This window comes from Hirundo rustica, chromosome 1, assembly GCF_015227805.2.
Source record: "Hirundo rustica isolate bHirRus1 chromosome 1, bHirRus1.pri.v3, whole genome shotgun sequence".
Taxonomy (NCBI): Eukaryota; Metazoa; Chordata; class Aves; order Passeriformes; family Hirundinidae; genus Hirundo; species Hirundo rustica.
In genome coordinates, this window is record NC_053450.1 from 65,570,892 (window position 1) to 65,595,245 (window position 24,354).

The 24,354-nt window shown below is 39.8% G+C and overlaps 1 protein-coding gene across 11 annotated transcripts in view; it reads right to left on the reverse strand.

Annotated features, from left to right (window-relative positions):
- The window catches only part of LOC120751994 (poly(rC)-binding protein 3-like), a 501,663-nt gene that overhangs the window by 49,372 nt on the left and 427,937 nt on the right, over window positions 1-24,354 (reverse strand). For all 11 annotated transcript variants that reach the window (XM_040062607.2, XM_040062651.1, XM_040062617.2 and 8 more), the window contains one exon: window positions 12,478-12,631. In XM_040062607.2, coding sequence (XP_039918541.1) covers window positions 12,478-12,555 — 78 coding nt within the window. In that variant the 5' untranslated portion in view covers window positions 12,556-12,631. The remainder of the gene's footprint in view (window positions 1-12,477; window positions 12,632-24,354) is intronic.

Consider the following 24,354-nt stretch of genomic DNA (forward strand, 5'->3'; position numbering starts at 1 on the left):
ATCTACTTCTACAGTTAAAAACTGCCTCAGATGGTTGAGCTGTCCCAAAAGTATAATACACCATTTCCCCTCACCCAGTCCATATACTTCAGTGTGATCCATCCTGGAACACAGTCCAAAGAGTAGAATTTTTGAAACTTTTGTCCTCCAATGCTCTATCCAGTGATGGGCTCATGATAAAGTGGTACTGACTTCACTCTGCAGGAAAGAACTACCCGCAGTGACCTTGAGTTATTTTTGCCAGTTGTTTATAATCTCATAATACAAAGTTGTTTCTGCTTGCAAGTCCTCACATCCTGCCCACAAGACATGAAGACTTTACAGTGAGAAGAAGTTACCTATTTCAATGAACTCTGGCATAACATTCCTTTATGCTCTCTGCAAGTCTGCATACATCACCAAACTGAGGGGAACAGTCAATACACTGCTGGACAGGCTGGAAAACTGGGCTGAGAGAAGCCTCAGGGAGTAGAATGAAGTCAGATGAAAAGCCCCATGTCTGCGATGGAAAAAGCCCATGCAGCAGGAAAAGCTGGACAAAAACTTGCTACTGACTTTGCAGAAAATGTCCCGAGGGTCCTAACTCAGAACTTCCACATAAATAAATGAGTACATCAGCAGTGCACCCCTGATCAATCAAAGGCTGGCCTGTATTAGCAGGAGTGTAGCCAGCAGGCTAGGGCAAATGGCTCCTGTTTTCTTGTTTGTGAGACCATGCCTGGAGGATTGTGGCCTCTTTTGGACTCCTAGTACAGGACAGACAAGAACACACTTAGGTGAATTCAATGCAGGGCCACGAAGCTGGCCAGGGGACCAGAGCACAGGACACATGAGGAGAGGCTGACAGAACTACACTTGTTCTTAAGAAGAGAAGACTTGCAGTGTACAAGGAAAGCAAGCTACAATATCAAATTCCTGTTCAGTGTGAGGAAAAGAAGAATTACCATAGGGATGGCTGGACATTGAAAGAGGCACCCCCAAGAATCATCATCCTTAAAGGTGTCAGAACCCAGCCTGGGCAAGGCCCTGTGTAATCTGCTCCAGTGCAATCTGCTTGATTCAGGAGGTCAGACTGGAGACCTTTAGGGGTCCCTTCCAACCTTCATTGGTCTGTGATTCTTCACTCATAGCATTATTTCCATTGAAGTCAATGCCTTATTAGCCAAAAAGTTCCTCAGTCCTGCAAGGCCCCTTCTCAGGTTTATCCTCACACTGTGCTTTTCCTGTTTCCCATTTCCCTTTTTCATTTCTCTTCCAACTGCTCTTTCAAGATGGCATTCTGCACTCTTGTGTACACACTGATGTGAGAACAGATATTGTCCAGACAGGAGCTGCAAATCTTCCAGTGGTATCTGCTTTACAAATCTACAGTTCTGCTGGCTGAAGTAGAGTGGATCTTTACACTTCACACAGCTGTGTGAGTGTTTTTGGCAAAGCTCCTTGTGTGCATTTGGGACGGTGAGATATCTGCACCTCTCTACACACAATGCAGAAAAGCAGATCCATCAGAATGGTAATGAAAGGGCTCACTGCAGTTTTCTGTCTTGTAACTAAATTACTGTAATATTCTCCTAATATGCAGACACCTTTTCCTGTGGCTGAGTCAGCCATAGCAGCATGCTATGTAGGTTCTCAAATGAAATGCAGTATTTTTTTTAACAGTGACACAAATCTGGGACACCCGTTCCCCTAGACTTTTAAGATCTTACTATTTTTTATATTATCATTGTAACTCTGCCAGTCTGCCAGTAATTGCTGAATGGGCAATCCAGGGAGCAAGGGTCTCAGTGATGACAAGCCTTGGGAATTCCCCATGTCCAGTAGCTCCTATCTGACCACTTAGCACTGCTGGCACTTTTATCTTAAAAACTTCTTCCATTCTTCTCAGTTCCAGCTTTCAAAAATAATTACTTTCATAAAACAAGTTCTTAGGAGGTAGAAGGACCTTTTGCTAGGGGAGAGGGCATTCTGTTTCAGTTGCTATGGGCAAGAAACTGTATTTCAGCCCTCTATATAACTTCAGGTTTTGTATACCTGAAGTTTCATTAGACTATGTAGGCCTGGTCTTGAACCTCCAAAGCTCTGCCAGTATAAACTTAATACAAAATCTGTTCCAATCCATTTGATCATCTTGGGTCTTAATGAGAGATGCTGTTCTTTCAGAAATGAATGGATGAGTCATGGGTAATAAATGGAAAAACATCTTCCTTGGAAATAGGAGAACATACTTTGCTTTAGGAACAGAAAAGCAATGTACTGTTTGTAGCATTGGTAAAAAAAGATGGTCCATTTCCAACAAGTAAATTAGGAGTATTTAAACAAGCAAAGAAGAACATAACATAAAATGATTCTCAAGCTGCTTGTTTCACTGAATTCTCTGTGAGCTTTGCTTTGAATTTCAGTGGGGACAGGAATTCTACATGACCAATCATTACCTTGCTATTTATTAACTAAGAGTACAAGCCACCAAAGAAATGAGTGAGAGAACTGTGTGAATACCACTGAGAAAAATTGTTTCAGTGAGATAGGTGACCAGCTCCTTGGAACATGCTAGCAAATGTCACCATAATCATATGGAGTACTTCAAATCTCCTCCTCATCAAAGTGTGACTTTAGAGCTTATTCTATGAGCCAGTTTCAAAACATCCAAGCCAGTGCCACCTCTCCCTCTACCCTGGGATATGGGATTCTGCTTGGCAATGTGAGATAAGGTCATAGGGGCAGAGAGAAGCACTAACTTCATACGGACATTTTGGAATTTTTTCAGAATTTCGCTTTATAAAAAATACTGGAAAAAAATAAAAATGCAGAATTGTTTTAAATGGGTCACTTCAGACTTTTCTGGGGCCTTAGCTTTTCTAGGAAAGCTCCTAGAAAGTACTGGTGATAACACATCATGTCTTTAATTATGATGAGAAACCTATTTCAGCCACATCAAAAGACTCTTTTCACCTCATTCTTCAAACTACCGAAGTCACTTCACCAAGCCTTTAATGTTTCTTTATACAGTCCAATATTTGCTTCATACAGTTTCTTATATCAAGATGAAATAAGTTTGCCAAGACACCAAATGTACTGTCGTTAAGTGCATAAGATGTCTGTCACCTACTTTGGTTCATTACAAGTCAGGAGTTCAGTGTAAGTCAGGCAACCAACCCTCACTGCAGTCCAGAGAGAGATAATGGAGGATATTTTGTTCCTAAAAAAGGGGGGAAGAAGTGTACTCCCAAGGGTTTTTGGCTCTTCTCATCTGCAGTAGAAGCAGCCTAAACTGACACTAACATATGCAAAGTTTGGTGAGAGGAGTCCTACAGCTGATGTCAAGTTCAGCCTCAGTGGAGGTCAGACAAGTGCTTGATTTAGCTGCATTAGAAAACAGTTGCCTGTTACAATACACTAACAACTCCTGAACTATTTGCTGTTTCCCAGTGCTCAGGAATATAAGCTAGCAATAACTATTTACCATCAATTTCAGACTGATTTATTGAAAAAGTGCAAAAAGTTATACGATAATTACTGAGTTTCATATAATCACATTTCAACAGCAGATCAAAAAGAAGTGCACAAAAAGAAGGTATAAAGGGGGGAACTAAAACTCAGGGAAAGACAGGGAGAAAGACAGGTCCTAGCCAACCCATCTGGCAGACTGATGCTGGAGTTCAAAGAACTACTCAAGCTCCTTGGCCTCAACATGTAAACATCCACTCTCCAGAAGCAGCTGTGACACAGCACCCATGCTGGATGACTCCAAAACGCTGTGTGTCTGCCTACACCCACTGATCCATACTCACACATAAGGTATATTTGTTTATTTGTGTTTAAAGTCCATATACACATGCAAGTGCTAAACAGATGGATATCAACTTTCCTTCAAGGAATGACAGCAATCTGGGATGCCTATCCTGAGATTCATCAAAGGGGCCTGAGTTTCAGATGGTGCTGTGTACCCAGCCCAGGCAATGCCTTCCAAAGGGCATTACCACCTGGTGACAGCATCTCGAGCAGGAGAGTCTCACACTTGTGCTTAAAGAGTCATTTTGAAAAACCCCAGGAAAATTTGAAACCTACATGCTGATTTCAGATATCTATATAGAGATAGATAATTCTCAAGCCTGGGGGAGTGAGTTATCACAATTATTTTCTTTAGTAGGAAATTTCTAATCAAGCAGATAAAACAAGAGCTGAACCTCACCAACAAACCCTGGGAGACTGCCCAGCATCAGTGAAGTATATTGCTAACCAACCAGCCAATTCATTGCAGATAACTTGAGGAAAAACAATGGTAAAAACAGGGGATGGTTTCTTTCACAATGAAATGTAGCACAGAATATTATTTTCACACCTTATTCACAAGAATGTGATGAATTTTGTTCTTAATGAACACTTGGGAAGTGGTGGACCCATCAAAGAGCAGAAAGCTATTTCTGCAGATTTTGCATCATCTGTGGTGAAGGCAAGGCAGCACCAGCAGAACAAAAGATGGCAGCAAAAATGCCTGTGAGTCAAGGCTTTTGTAGGGCTCTTGATGGTAAGAATGACTAAACAAAGATATAAAACTGGCTGTAGAAGAAACCTATTTCCTAATCAATTACCTGGTATGCCCTTTGAATAACAAGAAAAAGAAATCAGTCATATTAAGAAAACAAGAGGCTTAAGAAATTATAACAAGCCTTGGTTTAAAGATTAACCTTTGATCTGTAAACATAAAGTGTGAAATTCCATGACTTTTTCTAAGTGTGAGGTTGGTTTAATAATTACTGAGTCCCGGAAAATCAAAACAAAAACAAGTAGCTATTGTGGGACAACAGAAATGCACAAGCCTTATTCTGTTATCATGTAGCTTTTATTATCAGTGCTATGGGGCAAATAGAACAAAATTTCATAGGGTCCCTGAGATAAAGCTATGTCTAGAAGAAAAACACATTTAAAAAATAATATAGGAATATATGCTTCCACCTCAAAACATCCAACAAAGCCCAGGCTCCATTCTAAAGCCTGAAATTCCTTCAGGCAATGCTCTGATTGCACATGCTAACCTGCTTTCTATAAAGCAAGGACAAGGTAGAAACAGTAGGGCTGGAGTCTAAAAACAGAACAGCTCTGACAGGAAAGAAATACAGCCTTCCATGGTGTGGAAACACAACCGTCATGGGACAAGAAGGGGACCTTGGCAACAGCACACGACAGCTGTGCTGATAAAGTTTTCTAGACCCAGACCATTTGCCTTTCTCCCATCCATAAGAAGGCAGAACATAGCTCAACTTCCTCTCTCCTCACTGTCACATGAAGACAAATATGCTTGCATGGAAGATCCCAAGAACATATTCCACAAAGACGTTCTGAACAACGCGTTTGCATGGAGCATGGGGGCATCAACATTTTTCAAAGACTGGAAGAAAAGTCCACTTTTAGAATCATGGCATAATGTGTCAGCCTCAGAGAAAAAATGGCTGCCTTGGATAAACTGAGAATCTGATTTGTGTTCTGGGATTATGTGGGATTAGCCTCACTGACATGGGAGACCTCATGTTCCTAGGTGATGCTTCAGTAGTCACTGTCTGCCCAAAGCCCTAGTTTAGAAAGGCACTGTGGTTCAAAACCTTCCTTACTGAGGCAGATCTTATGCTAACAAATATGGTCGTGTATTAGGAAATCTACAAATAATGGTTTTTCTGATGGAGAGTTTTTTTGGCAGCTGTGGCAATGGGCATTATTCCTTTGCTTTTTGATAGCAGATGGGTAGTCAGCTTACATTCAATTTTGCATGTAAACTCCCAGTCTTCCCTCCCAAACCCAACCCAAAACCCAATTCTGTCTCTGTGCTTGTCCCAACACCTGTGATGCTGAAGCAGCAGCACTGAGTAGGACCAGTGCCTTCTGCAATCTCAGTTCATCACAGTCAGACCGATGAGGAGATTTTGTTTGGTAAAAGTGGGAACACACAATGGAGATTGTTTTTGGGAGCAGAGAGTGCCCAGGGACTGGGGGAACTCTCTCTCTTCCTTGCTGGTTTTTGAGGCTGGTAAGAGTATCTTGGCTGCTTCTACAAAAACACTGAGAAGAGATCTATCTTGTGTTGTGCATCTGCATGCAGAGTTTTGTTCCATCACCAGGGCTCTCAGGTATCACAGTAATGCAAGCAAACAAAACAGGAACTATAATACCAATAGGCAGGACAGTCAATCCTCATAATACCCTGACAGTGTTTGTGGAAACTGGAAAGAATAGAACAAACATTGGTTTGATTGGCATTTTATGGCTTGGGTGGTATTACTGACAAGGTGATTCTTAAGGTTAGTTTGTTGCATTCTGTATTTCAATAAGTAAAAAATAAAAATTGGAAAAAGAGAAGGGCATTACCTTTAAGATGGGGAAAATTAATTTCTGCACTTGCTTTACAGTCTTTCAGGGACACAATTAAGCAGGCACCAAAAAAAGGGGCCACCAAAAGAAATCTCTGATGCTAAAATGTTATTTTCTGAACTAATGAAAAAGGCAATTTTTCTTAATGATTTTATTCTGTATTTGAGCTGTTAAGTGTAAACCATCACTTTATGAGTCTAAATTTTCTTTCTTTTTCTTGTAAAAATTCTCTATATAGCACCGCAAAGTAATCACAAACATGTCTGAAAGGCACCACTGAAGCTGGATGTAAGTCACTGTAACCAATAATTCCAGTGCCACAAGTCACCCAATGATCCTGCAGAAATAATTTTGAACTCAGATGCCCTGAATTCCTCAGGGAATGTAAAATTAAGCTGTAAGTACTGGAAGTTCAGTGCCTAAAAACTAAGGCACTCACAGAGTTTTGTCCAAACCCAAACATTTGACAGCAGGTACATCTTTCTAATTCACTGCTGCTGAATGAGGAATGTATCATTGAGCAAAAATGGTACCAGGGAAAGAAAAGCTCCACTCAGTCATCGTATCTTTCCTCCACCAATGCAGATTATACAAACTAATAGTACACACGCTACTCTCTACTGGGCAAGTTTAAAATTTACATAGGAGACTTACAGAATATAACGAAAATCTCAGTACCAGATTTTTTTTTCTTGGGATTACCTTATTAGATTTATTTTCAAAATAGTATTTTATACCATTATTTCCAGCCACAAGCACTTGCAGCATTCAAAATAACCACACCGCATAACATCTGCATTTATTCTCTCCATGTATTTATGAGAACGTTTGAAGAAAGCTAGGCAAAGTCTCCTCAGTCTCCAAAAACTTTCGCTATTTTTCGGTCAATTCCCCCTCTGTCAGTCTTCACCATCACTCACACACGTGGCACCTGCTGCTGAGCACAGAACTGCAGGTGTGATTCTGCCAGAACAGTAAGGTAATTACCTTATCTTTGCTCCATGATGCACCAATGCCATACATCCAAAATTGCACACACTTTTGCTGAAATAGCTTTCCTCTCCAAGTTAGCATATCCCAAATGTGCCACTCTCTAGACATTGCCACATCTGATGCTTTTTAGCCTTTTATGCTTTCCAGATTTCCCTCTGTCACTGAACATGTATCTTCTAAATTATCTTCTCCAGTTAATTGCCTCAACTCTCCAATTTACACCTCTCAGTATTTGGCAAGAGTCCTACTTCCCTGCCAGTTTTCCCTTCACTCCTTCACACTACCTGTAAATTATTTCCTTGTTCTTCCTAACCATCCGACTTCATTAATCCACTTCGTTTTTTATTGCTGAACTCCAATCTCTTTCTCTAAAAGATTCCTCAGACTCAGTACGTTACTATATTCTACTTTGGTTTCTTGCAGACTTCACTGCACCCAGTATGATTTCATCAATGCACACATTCACACAGTGCCTTTGGAAACAACGCATTATTTCTCTTGCAGGTTTGTACTGGAGGGAGGAAGCAGAGATTCTTGCACCACCACAATGAGATGGAGGTGGATCTCATAGTGGATTTGTGACCTGCTGGCCTTTCTCTGCTGGCCCATTTGAACATTTTCTCCTGTTCCACCTCAGGGATCTGGCTTTTAAATCTCCATTAAGCTGTTTTCCTGAGATTTAAGACCTCTCTACTGATACAGTCTCTTTGCAATCCACATCTAAAATTAAACTTTAATGTTAAGTCTCCAGAGTCTTAATCAGCCTGTTAACACTGGATGTGTACAAAACCAAACTAGTCCAAAACTATGCAATCATTATCCAATATAGTCAAAATAGGTGCTTTTCAACAGTTACTTCTTTCTGGGCATGAGCTGACCAAACCTAGTTCAAGACCACAGCAGATGTCAAGTGCTAGGATATGTTGGCAGATACCTATGGGCAAGGCTACAATTTTCCAGTCTTTCGACCTCATTACCTGTGGCAGTAAGCAAGGAAAAAAATAATCAGCCACAAGTCAGGGGAATAGAAAATTCAGCAAAAGGTGAGCAAGGAATGGTAAGAAACATGGCGCTCTACACCTATACCCTATGACATGCTAAGAGCCAAATGAATTTTTATCTTGCCAACATTTAGAAAGGAAGAAAAAGTAAAAGATACAGTTCTTTTGGGGCCTGCACTCTGCCTCTCCTTACAGAGGGCTCTGATGGCTGGGGGCTGTTTGCTCATGAAGGCATATACACTCCATTTGCCTTCCTTACACCCTCCAAAACCAGTCATCTGATCTGGGCAAATATTGCTATTCTTGCCTTTGCTGGAAGCAGAAATTTTGCAACCCCTGCAATGCTCCAATGTTTCCCAGAAATTATACTTTTGAAGTAGACAAAGATAATAAAATACCCATATTCATTCCTATGTCTCTTTCCTACACAGTGATTTTATTCGTTTTACTTCAAGAAACAGCAAGAATCAGATGGAAAATACAGAAGTAGGACACTGTAAACAGCCTCAACTCATATTCTGTTTTTCTCCACTGAAATGTATGAAACAACTTTATTTCTTAATGTGGTGCATCTTTCTCATTAATAAAGGATGAAAATGCATATCTGCATTATTTAACGTATTCTCTAAATCCAACTGCATGTCCTTCAAAAGGCTCTTCTGTTTCTGACCTCTCTGGAGCAGCATTCAGGTAACTCGGTCAGAAAGGTGCTGAGCAACAGAGGCTGCAGCGCCTATGAAGTGCAGCTTTACAGGATGAATTCACTTTTGGCTGATTTGTCCTTAGAAACCTTCAGTGATGGATGGTGCAGCACGCTTAGGAAGCCTCCTCCCCTCCTCACACATCCTTGTAATAAGTTTTTCCTAATCTTACTTTTGAGATTTCCTACAAACAGCGACAGTTGTTTCTCTGTGGAGGCAAGGAATGCCTAAGCACTGCCCTTGCAGCATCTTCATAAACACCTGCCCTCTAATTCATCACAAGAAAATGTGACAAATGTTTCGTGTTGCTCATGATTTCTCTTAGGGCTGTAACACCATCATGACTTTTTCACTGATGTAACATGGCACGAGATGAAAATTAGGCCTTTCATCTTACATCACCACAAAATCTCTGCAGTCCCAGCTCAGGAGGACACCTTTCAAACCAGGCCCTGGAAACACTGAGGTTACCCTGAGGTTAACCTTTTATACCTCACAGTCGTTGGCTTTTTGCAGGCCCTGCACAAATTCTTCTTCCACTTCCACTGATAAAGAAATTGCTGCCCTCCCTTAACACTACATTTTCTGCTATGAGAGCATCAAGGCTGTGCCTTGCCGTGTTGCCAGCTGGCTGCTCCCAAGCCTTGCTATGCTGAGTGGCTGCGCTCCCTCTTCAGCCAGAGCCTGCACAAAGCCATGCAGGAGCTCAGCCGGACGTGCGGATGCTCCTTTCCCCAAAGCAAGTTAAAGCAAAGGTGCTGCTCAGTGCTGTCCCACCTGCACTGGGGAGACCCTGGGTTCTCCCAGAGCTCAGGACTCTTCCCAGTTCTTTTCCTTTCACCACACGATAACGTCTTTTGTTTTTCCCACATAATTTGTTTGTTGTAGTTTTTTATTCATGACCATCTTGTAGAGGTCTGTCCACTCATACAAATCCTGATTTTTCTGCAGGTATAGAATTTACCTTAATTGCCTAATTAAGATGTCCATTCTTGACTTAAAGCCTCTATACAAATCACATGAAAAGTACATGCTGAAAATTTCCTAAGTCTTCAGGACTTACAGTCAAGATAAGCAAATACAGTAGCAAAAGCTATGGATTTCCAATGAAAACGCATGCAAACAACGTAAAGCACAAAGGTCCTTCCCTATGCAAAGGTACACTGGTAATAATGGTTTAGACACAGAGAGCTAGTGGGGAGAGGTCCTCATTTTCCCATGTAATTCATTAATAAATAACATGAAAATTATCTTACTATAAAAATAATTGAATCTAGTTTGCTTCTGCTCTTTTAAAAACCTTTTTATTTCCCCTCTTCTCTCTCAAGTTATCACCAGTTATTTACAGATCAACTTCTTCTTCTAAACTGTTTTGTCTAGAAATATTAATTAGAGATCACCAATTTCCACTGATGTAATTGCCACAAAAAATCTCAAGGAAGAGTCTAGAAATGTGCTTCCTCTTTTCCAGAGGCACATACAGTTTTCAGAATGTCTTCTCACATCAAGTTCATATTGATTCAGACATCCTTCATTCCTCTGTGTTATTTCTAAATCACAGAAATTACATCAAAGAAACGGAAAGTGTCTGACTTTTGTCACCAAAATAAATTCTGATTTAATGTACTCTTTCCAATACTTAGGCACAATAGGATACATGATTAGAGCATAGCGGAGCTAACAGAATACCCTTCGTGCCTTGTTAACTGAGGATACACGGCACAGATCCAGGTAAAATTTGAACTTCATAGCTTTTGTGAGTTTAATTTAGACCCTTGGGGCTACATATGCGTTGAAGGTTGGACACATAACATCCATTATTGTTAAAAGTGGCTGCACACACAATCAATGATGTTTAACAGAGAAGATGAACTTTATCTGATTTCATTTCTGATTTACAAAAATCCCAATAATCCTAGCCCACAGTTTAAATAAAATGTCCTGGAAATGACAGATACTTGATTTTTGCTTTAAAGGCATGATTCTGAAATGAGCAGAGCTGTCTGACAATGATTAAAAAAGCCCAAAACACCATCACCTAAGCACATGGGAATTTGACTGCAACCAGTAGGGCTGTTATACCCACTGGGATAAGTATGTGCTCAAATGCTTTCATGGATTGGGACCAGAACCCAGTAGAATGAACCCTGAAGACCTAATTTTAAGCACAGACACATGTACAGATTTTAGGTGGGTTTTGTAAGAGAGAGTGTTATTAAATTTGTTTGACAGATCCCTATTTAAGATGCAGATTTACACACCAGATGCCTGCCTGAAGCTGAATATTTCAGGGGGAAAAAAAATCAAACAAAATGGTTAGATCATTTCTGAGAGAAAACATAATTCGATCTGACATAACCTAATTTCTGAGGTTTTTAATTTGCAAACTTAAGCTGTACCCTCCTACACTCCTCCATAAGTAAAACAGAATGGGAGATACCTTAGTGTCTTACTTGTGCTATGAGTATATCATATGTGTGTTCATGTCATAAGTTGAAAACATCCACTACTTAAAAATGTAAAAGTATTTTAGTTATAAAATTGAACTCTAGGAGCAATTTTTTTTTTTTTTTTAATATATACAAACTGGATCTCCAGAATAATATGCATTATATATTCACTGTTCCCTGTTAAGGAAGAGTCTAAACCACCTCCTTTCTATAACATTCATTCATTCAGCCTAAAAATGCCTGGAGTTGCCTGATGCAAATAATACAAACAAACCTATGAAATGTGTTTTCTAATTGAAAGCCCACTTTATGATCTGTTGATGTGAAATAAGTAGCGACCAGACTGTTAAATCTGACAAAACTGAATTGGTACTTTGTCTATGGCACAGATTTCCCACTTATCTGCATGATTTACGTGCTGCACTGGACAGAAAGGAAATGAGAGTCAACCTTCCAACTCAAACCCACAGGGACCTGGACGAATCCCCAGCGTATCAGGGGCTCACTCTGATGAGAAGTTACATCAGAATAATGAAGAACTCTACCCCATTTGCATTCAATAAAAATAGACAGTAACTCTGTGGCAACTATTTCACACCAGTCAATGTTCTGGTATCCTAAAAAAACCCTGAAAAACCCAGCAAATGCTGAGAAAGGCAAGTTGTATGCAGGTCAGCGTCCTGCAAGAGTCTGCCCGATTTAGCTCACTATCAATGGGAGAACTCCTTTTCTTTTGCCGCCAGATCCGCTCAAAACAGGTTTGTTACAGGCAGGGTTTGTTTCAAAGAGCTTGGGCTGTAGTGTGAACTTCAGCAGGATTCCCTGAAAGGCCGGGGGTGATTTTTTGGCCGTGGCAATGGTGCTTTTGACTCAAGGTGGAGGAGGAGCAGACCCTCTGTCAATGTTACTGCCAGGCTCTGCTGGTAGCTGCACACACACTCAACACACAGGCAACAGGAAATGCTTCACCTTGCCATGCATTAGAAGGCGTATGGTAAGAGTGACATTGAGACCGCCTTCAGACATTTTTCCGTCCTTTGTATTCATCCTGGCCTTGTATCTTCAATACTTGAAAGTACCTTCGTTTTTCTTTTCGTTTTTTTCTTCTATTCACTTAATCAACCTACAGAGAGAGAGAAAGAAAAAAAAAAAGAAAAAAGTACCATTGAGTGGCTGAAGCAACTCTGAACTGAGAATATCATGTTGTACAAACCAATTAACATTCCTTCCTTTGATTTTCTGGACTACAGTTTAGTGCTGAAAAGGCTCCTTTGATTCTTACGCCTCCCTATACTCTTTAGCCCTTCACCAATTACAAGATAAACTCCCTTTTGAAATCTTCAAAATTTTCTTAACATCCTGTATTTCAAAGTTGAAAGTACGGGGCACAGCAGAGTGAAATACAACATTCTCTTCTGAAGAGCACTTTGTTAACCTCTGCAGCGTGTATATGCTATATACATATAGCTGTACATGCATTTCTTTACATGTGCCTGGTGCTGTTTTCATTTCTCTCCTTGTTATTACCTCTTTCTCTCTTTGCTCTTGCAGAAGAGTTATTTTTGTTTTCTCTACAGCTAGAGAGAAATTAATTCTGAGCCTAAACACTGATCCCTGCCAGCAACAGCGGATGACACATTATCAAAGACATCTGAATAACTTAGAGCCACTTGCTGTTGTAAATCTGGGCACTGTCTGACTTTGTTTTTGTCTACGAGGCCCAGAGGTGGCTCAGTCCCTCAAAGGCCAAAGCTGAGCTTCAACCCTAAGTGGAAGGAAGATTTTCCTTAATTCCTAATGACAAATTGCAGATTTTCAGTCATTTACAATGCCATAAATATCCTAAAATGCTAATGAAAGCTGCAAGGGCTGGCTTTGAAGGGATAAACCAGCTGCATTATGAGTTTATTAATGCAAGGACATTTATCAGCACAAACAAAAATGTGGGCAGGAAGGAATATTACCAAGGGCAGGCAAATTCTGTAGTAGAAATGGCTTAGCAACTCCTTATTTAGTTTTGTCCTTTTCCGGCTTATCTTACAGTGCATAAAACCCTTAGACAATGCCTCTCAGTAACCATCCCTTTTTGTTACCCATCCTCTCTAACAACCCTATTAGCTTTGCATCTTCAGGCTTCCCAAAAATTTGCCTTTATTTAAATAGGGCACTGGCTAATAAGCAGTCCTAGGGACACACATTTTGTGTTTTGGACCCTTTCACTGTTGTGGTAGGTTGCCCTCCCCTTGCCAAGATTGTTCAGGCATGGGACTAAACAATTGGAAAGACCTATGGGATCATTCTAAAAACTCTGGAGGAGGTATCATGAGGCTGTTTCACCACCTGATTAAGCTCTATCCTAAGAGCCACTAATGACTTTACTACATCGAAGTGAAGCCCACATTGGTTGAACACGTTATGTGTGAGAGAAGCCAACAGCAATTCTTGAAGGAAGAGCACAAGAAACATGTGGAGTGATTCCTGATGGACTTGCTGAGCTGCCAGCAACCAGCAATTCACGGCACCCTGGGAGACTGCCTCCAGACCTGCATCTTCCACAGCCATTAGTGGATAGCACCATGAATTTGTTAGTGCCTTCCTGAATCCATACGTCTGGTCTCCAAAAGTGGTGGTCTCACACATTTAATATTAGTGTGGAAAAGCGTTCTCCACTCTATATGGCTTAAATTTGCTCACAGAAATTTCCTCCATTACACATTTTGCCCTGTGTGTGTTATCTGATGACCATCACCCCTCTGAAGCGGAAACTTCTCATTTCAGCCAGGGCCTGTGAGTGGCCAAGCCACTCCTGATGTTTTTGCCCCTGGGAAATATACTGGAAGAGTCTTCTTCCAAGCCTCTGCAGGAATACTAGGGACACAGAGAGTTCCTGTGCCTTCAGTGGCTGCAGGAATAAGTGGCAGACATGCCTAAGGGGAGATGAAAAGAAAGTGTGGGAAAGAGCAGCTTAAACTCCTCATTCCACCTTCTTGACTTCCCCTAACCCAGCATGGACTCGGGGTATTTAATACCATGTGCTCCACCACCTAGACCACAGCTGCTGATGTAAATCCATTAATTTCACATTTATAGGCTTATCACTTACACTGCATATTGCCCATCTCATTGGAGAAAGGGAGACAAGAAGTCAGGTGCTTGAGTGAGAAGGCAGAAAACAGAAGCAGCCTGGCCATGACTCTGATGCACCATGAGTGCAAGAAGGTGACAGGAAAACACTCCAAGGCAGCTCTCAGGGAATGGCAGAGAAGGGTATCAGCTGTACTCTACTTGTTTAAGATTAGACCAGGACTCGGGGGGAAAACCTGCAACTGGATGACCATGACAGCCCCTTCTGACAAGTTCAGAGCATGGAGAAGAGGAGATGACTCTGCTTGTTCCCAGACTGAGAAAGGGAATGGTCTCATGCTGCTCACCCACTCCTTGCTGAGGGAAATGCCCTGGCTCTGACAGCCCAGCATTTTTTGATCTGTCAAAGATAACCCAACTGAACCCAAAATGCCAAACAGGAGTTCTTTGGTATATAAACAGTAGCCTAGATCTCAGCATTCTGGACTGTACAGGCGCAACACTGGCCATTTGACACCTCTAGAAACTGATGGCAGCCTCAGGGCATGCTTGGAAGATTTCAAGGACAGCTGTGTTTCAAGTAAAAGCAACATATGTAAGACCTCTGTGGATCAAAATTCAGTGATGAAGGTAGAGCTGTGTTTCTAATAAGATGTATTCCCAAGTAGGAAAAACAATCCCAGACTAGAAACAGGTTTACAGTTGCCATGGCCTTTTACGACTGGGATGCTACAGCATCACTTTGGAAAAAAATTAGGGAGGAAAATCTTTACCCCAACAACAAACCAATCTCCATCCAAGCTTCATCTTTTCCAGATAAAAAAAATCAGTAGTAAAGTAGTAACACCTTTTGGGTTCGTTTTAAAAACCCAGAGGTTAGAAATTAAATTCAACCACAAACGTTGTTAAAAAAGCCACTGCTATCTGATTTTATGAAGGATTTTGTCACTGTCCCTCCTCCCAACAAGCTTAAACTCCGGCACTGAGAATCAGAACAGATGTCTGGGGGAGGGCTGGGAGTGTGTGTGCCTGCAAGGAGTTAGGCAGCTGTGTGAAATACAAAAGGAATTAATTCAAAAAGGCAGTCTCACATGCTAAGGAAGAATACTTAAAACCTATACATACACCATGAAGAGAGAAGACTTTTTACTGTGCCAGGTCATTCACATCTGCCTCAGTTGTCCTGAGAGTGCAAGTATTCTGGACAAAACATTTACAGCTTTACAATGTAAACCTACAGCACTGTTAATGACCTCGGTGTTTTGGTTTTAAAGAAAGATTAAAATAAAATGCATTGATTTACTTCACTACTTTTAACTTTAATTGAAGCAATTTTTCCTGCAGACAACGTTGCAAACATGCTGATCTCTGTCTCTGTGCAGGCAGACATCAGACCACGGCACGAGGAAGAGAACAGCTCCCTCCACAGAGCCTCCTACCAGACAGCAAGAAATCCATCTATTTATAAACCTACTGCTGTCATATACAAGCGCATTGTGAATATTTAATCTCTAAAATAATTCCCCTCTCCTTTGCAAAGTCAGCATTTTGAACAATTTACTATGTTCCTGTCCCGTGTGTGCCTCTCTGCGAGCGAACAGGAGGCTGAACACAGATGACTTTCCTTTCTCAAGCTCTGTGAGGTGAGGTCCCATGGCTACCCTGGGGGATGGGAGAGTTGAGTCTCAGACTGAAAAAAAACTATCAGTGTTTTGCACTTTTCCTGATGCCAGAGGAAAGTCAGGGGACCCCACAGGCGGGAAGGCAAAGTCAGTGGCATGGCTAAATGTTAAGAGTGAGGGTATTTGCACCTTAGCCTGCCTTCAGAAGAGAGCAACGACAGGAGGACAGCTGGACAACATCCTCATCCTGACCAGAATGCACGCAATCCAAAATCTGTGGTTCTGCAGCTCCAGGTAACAAGCAAAAAATATCATGCCCACAGAAGAAAGGAAAGTAGTTCACATCAGATGGTTCCCAGCAAACTCCAGATCTTTGCTAACTTTGGGGCTTTTCCATTGTCCTGTGGACATTTCCACTGCTGTTTATCGTGTAAAAAGTGAAGTTTTCTTCAGGTAGAAAAATACATCCAGATGCATTTTAAAAACCAGAACCTTTTTAAAATTTCAACAACATGGATGTGGAATCATATGCAAATGCTTTTTATCTGTAAGTGTATGTTTCTATACAATTTTAATATTAGTTATCACAACCTGGCATAAACCCTCATTTCCTATATGATCAATATTTATTACATACAATTTTTCAACGTGGCTTTTCTGCAGTTGTGGGTAGATTAAGTGAATAAAGCAGCAAGCAGCTAAGCCACATGTTCATCAGACCACTACAAAACTCCAACACAGTTCCTTAGGGATTTCAGTGAATTAATAAAAACTACAAGATAAACTATACAGCTGAAGGGCAGTGCCACAACCCCCACACATGCACACATATGGAGGTTAGGAATCCTTGTGGCTGAGGGGATAGTGTGAGATGGCTGCCTAAAGCCTGAGACATGGAAAGTCAACCTCGTGACCTCCTTTCTTCCTACCCCTCAAGCCGACTAATTCCCTCCTAGAAAATAAGCAGGCCGTTGCAGAGAATATGGCTGCACAGCACTTTAAAAAAGATATGCATGTTACGGCAACCACTTCAGGCACACAGGATAAGAAAGAAGCAGGCAGGGATGCCAAAGATTTGAATAAAATCAACATAGTACCAAGGTAGACATCAGGCAATTGATCTCTGAGTAGAAAGCCCAAATAAATTTATTTGACATCGGTGAATTTGCCAAGAGAGCTACTCATCTCTAAGATCTAGAGGGATGCAAGGGAGAAGGGAGAGAAAGAGAGCGTGCATAGGGTGAGGCGGGGCAGAGCTGCACAATTACAGAGGTGTGCTGGAAAGCAAAGAGATACAGAGAGAAGAGAAGGAGAAAGGCAGGGAGAAAGAGAGAAATGAAGCTTCAGATAGCTGACACAGGGAACAGTGTGAGAAAAATCAATGTGGAAGCAAGAACCACCTGGAAAAGAGGAAGCGTAGTCTGCTATGTGAAATCTTGATTTTATGATTGTTAAATCTGAGCTGTTAAGAAAGAGGAAACTGGCCAGAGCACCCAGCATGGCATTCTCTGTGTTTGGGCGTCAAAACGTCTTGAACCTAATTATGTTGCTTCATCACCACCAACTGAAAAATGTAATTATGAAGAAAGCAAGGAAGAATCTACTGATGAAATTGAAAAGAAAAAATACCAGCTGTTCCACTGGAAGAAAAAAAAAAAAAGATAAAAGAATGGGGAAATGATAGTGACTGACATTCAGGGGAAGCCACTTCTAATTTACATGAGGATGGTTAAACACTGTCATATAGTTTCCATGTATCTGTAGGTTTAGAAAAAGGTAACTTCTGTAAGGGAAACATGAGAACATCCAGTCTCTCACAGTCAACATGTCATCTTCATAATATATGGAAATATCCCAAAGGAGAGGTAGTTAGGCAGATATCAAGCCATGGAGGCATGGGGGCGGAGACATGGGGGTATGAAAAAGAAAACTAAGACATCAGCAGAGTAATGTGAAGATGAACAAAGAGATTTATCATGAGTTATGAAGAAGTGGAAACTGGACAGCAACACACTTCTGTTACAAGAAAATAGCTCACAGTTTCATCTATTAGTTTCATCTATTTCATCTATTTTAGAACTCCAAAAATCAGTATTACCAAAAGAAGGGGGAGGCGGGAGATAGCAAGAGTTAATAAAAAAGAACAGAGAAAACTGAAACACAGCAAATCATGAAAAGGCTGTAGCTAAGTCCTCTTGATCAGAAGACTCCAGGTGGAGGGAGACCTCCCAGAAACTGGAAAAAAACCACATTATCAGGGATCACAACGAGAAGAAACAACCTGTGCTTTCAGCAGAGCACAGTTTTTTGGAGGCAGATTTATGCTAGCTATGACACGATTTTAGTCTTTCATTTAAACAGGAGGGAATACAGGAAAGGATAAGGAACGTAAGAAAATTACCACAGGACAAGATCTGATGACATTAGCAGTAGAGTCAACATATTTGGCCATAAAGTAAGGCTTAAAATTAGAAATAAGTTATCTGCCACAGAAAAGTTTGTGCTATCAAACGAGGAGATGACTGCTTTGCTTACAAGCTCTTTGATAAGCTAGGCAGTTATTATCTATGTCTTTTCACTTGAAAGTAACATTTCTGGATGTCAAAGGACTAAACAGTGTAATTACACAAAAAAACACTGGCAAAAGTTACCCCTCCTGGCCAAAAACCAACAACCACAACTCTAGGTGAAATCCAGAGCAAAACCAGCTCAGCTGCAGTTGTGTTAATTTGTTTCAAGGAACACTTTTTCAGAAGTTATTAAAAGAGATAATGATCAGACAATATTTACAGTCTCAGCTGAAGCAAAAGAAGACAACTGGATATTTGCTAAACATACACTTCTTCAGTTTCTGTGTCAACTGAAGGATAAAGACATCCATTGTTGCTAAAACATATTGTTGGGAGGTTACTAAAAACAAAAAGCTCAAAGGAAGCCCACAGTAACATAACAGTAACAGTGACAACTCTTCAAAAGACGTCTCTCCCAATAATAACTATTTGCAAAAGGAGTGATCAGACTTTGGAGCACTCCAGTTTTATACAGAAGCCTCACCAGGAGAACCTGATTAATGAGCAATAGCTAAAGAAGCAGGTGCAGTATCAACCTTTCTACTTTATCACTTCCATCTCCCAAATTACTAGAGAGGATTCTACACAAAGGAATAAGATTATACATTTTATTCACATCCTTATAATTTATATCCCCAAAATAGATTCAATGCTAATCTCTAATTCTTTCATGAAGAGAACAAGATCTGCAGATCCTAGCACCCTTAAATTGTTGTTTCATGGCCCATTTAAAGTAAGGGGATAGTTGGTGTGAATCCAAAAATCCAGAAATGAGAAAATTAATTCTTCGTGTTACCAGAACAAAGCCTGCATGTGTCAATTGGCACAATGGGTTTTTGCTAAAAAGGTAAAATAACATAAAAGAACAGCTCAAGAATGAAATTTGAAGAAACACTAGAGAGAAGAAGGATTCAGGAAATTCATAAATAACATGCTCGAGATATAAATAACAACCAATAAAAGCAAGCTGAATACGGGCCACTAAGAGAGCAGCAACTGAGTCCACAGATATAGAAAAAACATGTTTGTGGGGGTTTTTTAGGTGGTAAAATATTAGCTCAAAAGTCAAAAGGGATTAAAAAGCAACACATTACTCCACCAGCTGACAGCTACTAACAAAAGGCAGTTACATCACTTAGCAAGCCCTGTGCTCCTTTTACTAATTATTGTAAAAATCTCTTTATCTGTCATATGCTAAGCTCTGTAGATACTACAGATGGCTGAAGTAGTAGTTCTGCCAAAGATGTGAAACTGATAAGGAAAGAACAGGATGAAAAAATAACAGAACAACTTTTATAGGCAACTGCAAGTATAAAAACTGGCAAGACTCCAGGAATGCTGCCTTTTGAATGCAATTTTATGAAGCATGTGAAGCGACACTAGTTTTCCCTTAATATGTTTAATGGTGTTTTGCCTGAGGAAGAAGTTATCCTAGAAGAAGCTGCCTTGTGTTCTCCCTGCAGCTGCCTTTGTGTTCTCCCTAAAACAAGAAATACCCTCACCCTATACAACTGACATCTCATTTGCTGAAGATCACTCAATGTCAAATAATCTTTGAAGAGAACAGCAAAAGATTAGAGGCTTATTTTTTCTATTCTCAGCTGATGAATGTTTATCTAGTGAACTTGATATATATGAGTCCTGCTCTTAAAATGGACCACTTTTACTCACACTAGTCAATAAGCATAAGCTTTAGACAATTACACTGGTTCTGCCCTTTTTGATTTATTAAAGGAAATAAACAGCAACATATTTATTGACTCTTCTACTAATAATGGTTTTTTGTAAAGCCTTTTGAATAAACAATATGATGTTGTGAATTTATTGCAGGAGGAAAAATCACAGAAGCACAATAAAGACTATTGACCTGTTCACAAATTTTCTACTATCAACATTTAATGACAAATTACTTATTTAGCATAAGTTAATGTCAAAATATTCTTTGTGTGAATAGACAGCTACACAGTGCCTATCAAAAGTTATATGCTTTCTATCCCATTAGAAAACAACACATGCCAAACAGGTAATAAATGCTATCAAATGTCTGGAAATTAAGTATCAGGAAATCTAGAAAAGCTACATAATGATATTCAGCCAAATGCCAAACAGATCTGCGATCTGACAGAAGTAAATACTTTCCAGGCTATGGAAAATGCAGTGACTCTTTTGCCAAAGGTATCTTCCATCTTTTTAATTTTTCCTCTTCTTTCTGCAATTATCCCGGAAAGAATTACCCTGGCAGAAATGCAGAGAGCATCTTTACAATCCCCCATGAACTACGAGACAAGCAATGGAGCGAGCATGCCAATGCTTTGTGCAAACCCCGTGGCCAACTAGCATTTCTGCATATGTGCAAAAGCCAGGCAGATAAAAGCTCTTGTAGATAGAAGCTGATGTGTTGGACTAATGCAACACCAATGTTTCCACAAAAAAGTTGTGGCAGCCCACTATAAATTACTCCGTACAAATATTCTCCAAGAGGATTCAAGGATAAGCAGGAGGACAGAGCAGAAGGTGCTTTCTTTCCTTTCCTAATGGCAGCAATGAAATGAACTGTAAGCTTCAACACGAACCTGCCAGTTTGCAACATCAGGGAAGACAATTTATGCACATGGTAGACCTGTTATTTACCAAAGACTCTAAAGTTCTAATCATAGCTCTAAGCATAAAATCAGCTTTAACTGCCACTTTATCCTGTGGCTCCAAACCCTCAAGTAAAGCACCATGTTTCTCAGACCTCTGGGATTTTTCATGTTGCTTATTTTAAATAGAAATTTTGCCTTACTTGCTTCTATTAAACTACGAAACAGACACTCCAAGTAACTTGGATTAATCATTCCATATGGTGTGAGATAATAAATCTAATAAAGAAATGTATCTATAAGACACTAGGAAGGTGAGAAATAATGGAACAGATTGCCATCACAAGTAGCATAGTGGTTTGTCCAGCACAGAGATTGCTTACAAGAATGGCCTACCATATAAGAAGAGATTTTTGGTCCACACCTATTCCTGCAAAAACCCAACATTCTGATGACCTAAACATTGTGAATGTGTGGCATATTTCTTAAATAATCTCTGCCCCTTTACGTCAAATGAATGACTTTGACATTTCTTCAACAAATAATCTCATTCTGGAATAGTGTTTCAATTGTAAATTTACCTTAATACAATTTAAAACAAATAAAGCAACAGCTTTGCTTGTTGATTTAAAAAGAAATTTACTTACAATGAAAGCAAAAGAGTCAAGCCTAAACAGATGTTCTTTTCTCCATTTTTAAAAATGTAAGAGAACAGAAAAATTGTTCACATGGTCTATTTCCAATATATTTAATGGAAGATTTCTGTATATACAAAAAAAAAAAAAAAAAAAAAAAAAAAAAAGAGAGAGGTACATTTCAACATGGTATGCATATATGCACAGAATATAGCTAAATGCTGAGAAGTAAGTAAGTAAGGCGTATTTTTTTTACATGACAGATGTGAACAAATTTTAAAACATTATGCACCACTTTGCTGGGGTGTAAGCTAATAAGCAAATATTAATAATAGAATGATTTTTTTAAATGAGATTTTTATCTTCTGTAAAAACAGTCTCACAGACATAGAGATCTATAATTTTCTTTTCCAGTACATATAGGAGCACAGTCAGCTTCTAATAAATAAAAGGGAAAAATTCCCCATACCAGAAGAACAGTCAAGGAAATACACAAGCTTCTTTAATAGGAAACATTAACCCATCAAATATGTTCCCACTGGGCACAGAACAAACAGATATTTAAATATATTTGGGGTTTTATATTTCCATTGGTGTTGAAATGATACCTGTCCTAGAATATTTCTTTGTCCAACCTATCTGTAAATTAAATGTTTTCTAAACATATGTGTTTTGATAAACATGAGTCAGTTGTTTCACTCAAAGCACAAAACGGTTGTTGGTCAGTCAAATGAGGCTAATAATAATGGTGATACATTTCACTTTATTAAACATAAAAGTATTATATATTGATATAATTGAACCTCTAACACAAACAAGCAAAAATCTCACTTTTGTCATCACCTAAATTATGTTATTTTCAAGGCAGTGATTTGAAATTCCATTCAAGCTCCCCAGATCAATAAAATAAATACTCATTTAAAGAAAGGGAAATTCACACAGACTCTCAGAAAGGGAAGAGGATGAGCTCCAATCCTTCAGTCACAAGGGGATGGGTACCAGCCTCTGGAGTGTGAGTCACAGGCTCCCTCCTGGGACACCACACTTGTGTTTGCTTGAGGCAGAGATGGAATTGTCTCAGCAACCAGTTCAAGAGCATCACAGATGTAACAGCTGCAAATATGGCCGAGCGCTGCAAAGACTTCCATCATTCATGGGGGTAAAAGGGGAAAACAAAAAGCAATGTTACAATATCCTGCCAGGGTGTTGGAATTGTTGCCTTCAAAAGCCACAATCTGAATATTTAAGTTCTCAACCACTGATGGTTAGTGAAAACATACTTCATATACAGATTTCACTGTGAAACTAATGACTATGGTGTAGGTAAGAAAATCCAGTAAGTTCCAGAGCCTCATCTGAAAAAAGATTTTAAAAAACCCCAAGCACCCAATCAAAAAAACCCAAAATTCAGCCCACAATAAATGACTCTTTTATGGGCAGTCAATGCACAGAGTAAAGAGCCAAACACATCCCAAGATTTAAGCCACTTAAATCAATGTTTTTGTCACTGATTTAAACCAGGAGAATCCTTAAAACTGAAAAGCCAGTCTAATTAATGAAGTCTTCAAAACCAAAGAAAAACATCAAATAGTTTTTTAGTGACCTCAAAATGCCTCAAAAGTTGTAAAGTGAGTCACTATATCTTGCTCTAGCACAGCATTTGGCTCTAGCCAAATTTGTTACTTCTGTGTAACCTTTAGAAAGGAAAGAGCCTATTTTCAAATAAACAACTCATTTGTTTCACCAAGTTGCTCAGCTGAAACAGTGCTTCTGAATTTTTGTCTACCCTTCAGTCTCTTTCCATAAAAACACATGCATACACACATATCTGTATATATGTCCATGAATGTATACAAGCTTCCCCAACACTTTCAACATTTTTAAGAGACAGAGGGAAGACAGAGAGTCAGGTTCACACAAGTTTCATTGTGGCACAGGCTAAGCAGGTGCAAGGCCCCTCTGCAGGCCACTGGGAGCCTCTTGTCCCAGTGATAACCTTGAGTGAGCAAAGTGGAAGGAAGGGACTGTGAAAGTGAACAAATACAATCACTTTCAAAGCTCCCAGATTCAGAGAAATTCCCAACAAGAGGTGCTTTAAGCAGACACAGGACACACGTTCCATTTTTTTCTTCCATAGCTGCTCCAGTAGCTTTGTGGCTCATACAATCCTGCTACCTTTAGCAGATTTTCATGGACATAACCAGATGTGTAATTTGGTGCTCTACATTATTTATGAAAACCAGACAGGACCTTTGCTAATATGAAAAAATTGATGGCGCTCTTACCTTCCCACCTTTGACTTGGGACCACAAAGTGATCCATTCAAAAGAAAAAAGTAAAGATCAAGAGAAGA